At 47.3% G+C, this 6,000-nt stretch overlaps 1 protein-coding gene across 4 annotated transcripts in view; it reads right to left on the reverse strand.

Moving 5' to 3' along the window:
* SLC24A2 (solute carrier family 24 member 2) overlaps window positions 1–4,130 on the reverse strand; it is a 237,299-nt gene extending 233,169 nt beyond the window's left edge. For 2 of the 4 annotated variants that reach the window (XM_070495605.1, XM_044756773.2), the window contains exon 1: window positions 1,023–2,087. In XM_070495605.1, the coding sequence (XP_070351706.1) occupies window positions 1,023–1,952 (930 nt within the window). In that variant the 5' untranslated portion in view covers window positions 1,953–2,087. Of the gene's footprint in view, window positions 1–1,022; window positions 2,107–3,990 lie in introns of those variants that run through there. The other 2 variants (XM_044756777.2, XM_070495604.1) reach the window with 2 other exon arrangements.
* Window positions 4,131–6,000: the final 1,870 nt, after the last annotated feature.

The raw sequence follows: 6,000 nt of genomic DNA on the forward strand, positions 1-6,000 counted from the left end.
ATATGGTGGATGGTCATCAAACTTGAACATAAAGGAATTATGCTAAATTAATATAATGTTTTTTCCATTCTGGACAAAATATCTCACCCGCCGCTCAACATCTGTTTTTGGCATACATGAGAATTTTCCCAGATGTTAGTGAGAAAAGTCTGCATATGTGTTTTGGCTTTCTGTTTAAAATCACATTCAGAGATGACATGCCAATGTTAGGATATAAATCAGAACTGTATTACCAGACTTGCAAAATTTTATTATGTTGCTTATTCCTTTAAAAAGTTAATTGATATTTTTGCAGATCAATTTCTTCTAAGCTCTTTACCAATCTGCTCGCCATCGAAGTGGTGGGATGGCCACTGTTGTCATTAAAACTCCCTCAAATTCTACCTTAAAAATATTTTGGGTCCTGTTTATCATGGGATGCCAAACGGGCCATTGAGCTGTAGAGGCAGGTAGCAGGGCTTGCCAATGATGCTCTTTACTGAATCTTGCTCAGCTCCTAGTCAAGTGATCGGAGCATTATTGCGCGATCGAGAAGAATGGCTGTGACCCACTCTAGTGACCAGTCCTGCTGGGCTCTAAGCAAACAAACTTTCTTCCCTAAATATTTTTAAAGAGATGATTCTTGATCATTGTCACGTGACCATTTAAAAAAAAAGGGCCTGCAATTTGCTAGGCTCACACACACTTTCCCATGAAAATTAAATTGCTCACAAAATCGTGCCTACTTTTGGAAAAGGAGACAAATAACTGCTAAGTCTGCCCTGGGATGTTTATGTAAGCTATATTTACAAATGTTTTACTCTGAAGCAAGTAGCTTGAGAATTTAGGAGACATCCACAAGAATACCCCGAATTATTTTTCCCACTGGCATGTTAGTCTGGCTATCACAGAACTGCAGAAAGCAGTCTGCTATCCCCTACAGCCCACAACACTATCACATTAAAAAAGTGGCCGATCTCAAAAACATATAATTCAGAACTACGGTCAAGAAGAACATCAAATAAACAACCACCACCACCAACCTTTGCTTGGGCCTCTGGTGCTGTCACCTTGACGACTTTATTGCGATTGATCATTTGCTTCACCCATCTTTCTACTTGGACGTTGAATTTCATGAAAACCACATAGCCAAAATAAGCTGTTAAGAGAAGTAAGCTTTCCCACCACATGATAACGTTATCCAGGAAAAATATGATGAGCATGATCAAGTCAATGATGTAGAAGGACACGTCCCGAAAAAGTGGCCACCACGTCAGGTTTAAGATTTCTCTAGAAAAGAGAGCACACATGCCAATAACAAAGAGGATATTGAACACCGCTGAGCCCACGATTGTGCCTATGCCAACATTGCTGTGAGCAATAAATACCCCTATGAGAGATGTGAAAAGTTCTGGGGCCGAGCCCCCCGCTGCCATAAAGGTAGCTCCAGCCACATCATCAGAGATGCCCAGTTTTTCAGTGATGACCGTCAAAGAAGGAACGAAGAACTCATCGCAGACGATGGCTAAGGCTATGAACATGTAGATCATCCCAATTACATGGAGAATGATGGCGCCTCTTCTTCGCTGCTCAAGGGAAAAGATGTCTCGTGGGTAGTCTCCCTGGGCATGATCTGTATTATTCTCAGATGTGTCTTCTTGAGAAAGAGGTGGCTGTGAAGTATAATGCTCAATCTCGTCATTTAAATCTAAGAGAGTTCTTTGACGGTAACCGTGTGCTACCCTAGGGCCACGTGCACCACTGGCTTCTCCTGTGCTCTGTGTCTCTGTGTCAGAAAAGGCACTGATTGAAAACGGGACAGTGCTAACGGCCACCAGGCCCAGGACAAGGCCTAAGATTCGAATTAACTTTAGTTTTTTCCTGACATTATAATGTCTCCTGCAGCCAGATAGTGACTTATCTGAACACCATTTGTCAAGGAAAGCGATGGCTGTGTTTTGGGGCAGATCCATCCTGAGTCTTCTGGTGGATGTGGTGGTCTTCAAATTGTACACTCAACCAGACGGTTCTTTCATACTTTTCCTCGCTTTACAGTTAACGGTGCTGTGGGGCACTTCCAAAATCAGGGATTCTTAGGCTTCACAGAAAATATTTTCGATGTTTATGCTTAAATAAAAATAAAAACAAGCATAAGTAAATCATAAAATCATATGTCTTCTTTACAAATAAAATGACTCTGCAGATGATCAAGTCCTATCCTACAGCATTGTGACCTCGGGTAAGTTACTTTACTCCTTTGTGCCTCAGTTTCCCCATTTCAAAAATTAGGACAATTATAGCGCCTACCACCAAGGACTGCTTTGAGGATGGGTTAAAACACACGAAGCACTAAGAGCAGGATGTGGCACATCACAGGCACTTACGCTAACGTACGTGCAAATTCAAACATTTTAGTAAATCCAATGTTAGATGTAGACTATGGAGAGGTGTTAAGTATAAAATTTTATAGATGAAAATCTATTAGTTTATTCCACCTGAAATCATGTAACAAATACCCTCTCAGTGCTAAAAAGATACCATTTGTTTTAGAACTATCTATGTACTTGACAACCAACAATTATTCACTGTATTTTCTGTTAGTCCAATTATATAATTCCAGTGGCAGGCACACTTTTCTATTTAATCTATCACTTGGAAAGGACTGAGTGCTGAAGGACCTACTACTCTTTCCTGCACACATAAAGACCTCGGGATCTTATTTTTCACGAAAAGCCTCTCCCATATTAGATGCGAAAAAGTAGCCCTTTAAAAAAGGTAAGTTTAGAGAAGAATGTTCTGGTGACACGAACACCGTCTTCCCTAAACATTGTTTTCAGCTCAAGCTTATTTTTAAAAACAACCTTTACTCATGTTTAAAATAGATAACTTAGTAAATCAAACAACTCCTAACAAGCAGGCTATTTCAAGAGATCAAATGTGGATTTCATAAACAATATGCAAGTTGCAGCAATACCTCTGTCCACAAAATCTGCCAAAAATAGCCCCAGCGCTGACTCTTCTAGTAGGTTAGATATGCAAGCAGTTGTCATTCTCTTTCCCACAGAGGAGATGGGTGAAATATCCAGACACGACAGCTGATATTCTGAAGGTTCCTCTCATTGATTTTCTTTAAAAACACTGTTTAAGTTTTTTCCCCCCTATATCAACGATTTCATTTTCCAGGCGTTCGCTGAGATCATCTCAGGTGTAAAATAAGCTAATTAAACACACGCCACTTAAACACTGAGATTAGCTGGAGCTCAGGTTTGCAGAGCAGAGCAAGGGCACGAATCAAACCAACTGAGAGGCTGCTACTCCTAAGATAGACTCAACCCATCACAGAGATTCCTGGCCAGCTGCAGATGTCGACGCTTAGCAGGAGCGATTAAGCGAATCACGGCGCTCTGGGGATTGTCACAATGCTGGGTCGGGGCAGCCGGCAGAGACGGACCCAACTCCCAGGGTGCGCTGTCGGCTCCAGCCTGCGCCAGGCTCGACCTGCAAACCCACCACTCCGCTCCCTGGGAGCTGCCTCTGCCGGCGAAGTGCACCCCCAGCCGCGCCCCAACTTCGCCTTGTGTGGTCCCAAACTTTCCCTGGTGGGTTAATAGAAAAATAAAACTAAAGGACAGACGCCCCACTAGCGAGCCGGGAGCTGGGATGCAGCTTGGGGAGGCGCTTGGCCCGCATCTCCCCGAATCTTTGCGGGTGAGTAGGGAAAGGGAGCGCCCCTCTGCGCATCTCCCCCGACGGCAGGCCCTGCTCCGCGCCCCCGACCCTGAGGCGGAAGCAAGGGCGATTGGGGTGAGAGAAGCGGGGGCTCGAATGCCGCGCCCCGGAGCAGAGAGAGTTGGCTAACTCCTGGCGGGGCCTGGGGCACCCACGGCCACCGCGGAGCCACCTGTGAGTCTGCGGCGCGGCAGCGGGATGCGCGCAACCGGGATCCGGGGACAACGACCACTGAGGCCACCGAGCCTGGCGGCTGGCGGGGGCTCGGACGGCCGCACTTACCGGGATCCGCCAGGAGGACGCGCACACGGCGGGGGCCCGAGCGCGGCCCGCCGCTCCGGTCCGCCGCCTCCGCCGGCCCGCCGCCTCCCCGCTCAGAGGCCGGGCTCCGGCTCGCGCTCGCCGCCGCTCTCGCCGGCCGGGGCTGGGCTCGGGAGGAGACTGAGCCGCCGCGAGCCCCGCGCGCCGCCTCCGGTGCGGCCCGGCCCCCCGCGGCCCCTCCCTCTCGGCTCGGCGGGGAGCGCGGCCGCAGCGCGCCCGGCTCTCGCGCCCTCTGCTCCACGCCTCCCGCGCGCAGAGGCAACGCCGGCAGCCGTCTCTTAGGAGATTTCTCCGCAGTGGGGACGGGGGTCAGGATTTGCGGGCGAGCAAGGACGCAGAGGAGAAATCGCACAGGTCGCTGACGCGCCTGATTCGCAGAGCCTGAAAGTGCTGCCAACTTTGGGGTTATCGATGCTGAGCACCTCCTCTCCAATTATCTGCAAAAAGTGACAGCAGTCACACATTTCTTTAGGAGGCAGTGTGATGCGTAATGGTGGAACAGGCGTTCGGTGAAAAGGCACGGAGGCCTGCAGTGCTGTGTGTTCAGGCCCCGGGGGTTCTGGAGTCTCGGGTTGGGATGGTTAGGACCCCGAAGGCTCTTTAGTCTCGCAGGCTGCCGTTTCATTTCATGGGTGATGAAACTGAGACCCAAGGCACACTATCATTTTGAGTTACGGGACAGGGTTCATGTTCTGGCCTCTAGACTCCTAGCCCAGTGCTCTTTTCCGCTCTGTCTGGAAAGCGTGATCCCCTTGACCACAAGAAATTGAGTCAGGCTTTTAGGGATTCGGGGCAAGAATCTGGGCCAAAGAGTGGGAGAAGAGAGAAATCGGTTCCTGAGGGAAGCCCGATTCACCCAGCCCTGTGAGCACCACCAAAACTGCCGAGAGGTACCCACCAGCGAAACCTTTGGGGCCTTCAGGGTGTTTTCCGCTCTCCTTCCCTCCACCTTCCTCCTGGTCCCCCCCCCCAACCCCCCCCCCCCCCCGCGAGAGGGGGTTTCTTCGTGCCTTCCTGTGAATGGGGGGAATGTCGGTCCTGTCCAGAAAGCTAGCTTCCTCTGACTTTGAGTAAAACTCTGCACTCAGACCTCTGTACTTACTCTTGATAAATCAAGAGGACCTTTGGGACCTTAGAAATCTTTTTCTCCCATCAAACCCGGGCATTTAAGACTATTGTCTTGCTAAGGATTTCAAAGTCTTTGGGAAGTCATTGACTGAACTTTTTCCATCTTTACTTTTTATTTTGGAAAATTTAGAGATACACCAATGTAAGAGAATAGTATACTAAACCTCCAAGGGGCCATCACCCGGCTTGAACGATTATCAACTCGTGGCCAGACGTGGTTCATCTATACTTCTTTTTCCCAACTTTGACTCTTTTTGCCATTATTTTAAGGCAAATCTCAGACATCATATCATTTTTTTCTCAAATATTTACAGAAGGCAAGGAAGCCATCACCCACTACTCAGATTGTGCCCAAAAGACTAAGGAACCAATTCAAATAGGCTCCCACTAGGCAAGGATGTGTCAATTAGAGCAACAAAAATCGATAATAACTGCAATTGTTTCAAACATTAAATGTGATTATATCTATATGTTCATAATGATTCTACAGCAACTCAATTGATTGGTGACTATTGATGGGTAAGAGGGAATGAACTCGTTAGTTTGAAACTATTTTAGAATAAAAGAAAGCAATCATGCATTTATTCTGCCTTTTCTATACAAACAGGACCTCAGGGTGACCAACCAGGTTTTACTGGTCCTCTGCTGTGTGTTTGCTTTGCTGGTCTAACAATCTTATCTTCCCTGATGCAATGGATGCCTCTGGTACATATGGGAGAGGATCTTGTATACAAGGTTCTGCTTAGTAGAAAAAGATTAATATATTTTAAAAATATATTCCTATAACCATGTCACACCCCCCTACTATGATCTTTATAAACGTTATGCTGCTAACTTCCTCTA

Source organism: Equus asinus, chromosome 23, assembly GCF_041296235.1.
Source record: "Equus asinus isolate D_3611 breed Donkey chromosome 23, EquAss-T2T_v2, whole genome shotgun sequence".
Lineage (NCBI taxonomy): Eukaryota > Metazoa > Chordata > Mammalia > Perissodactyla > Equidae > Equus > Equus asinus.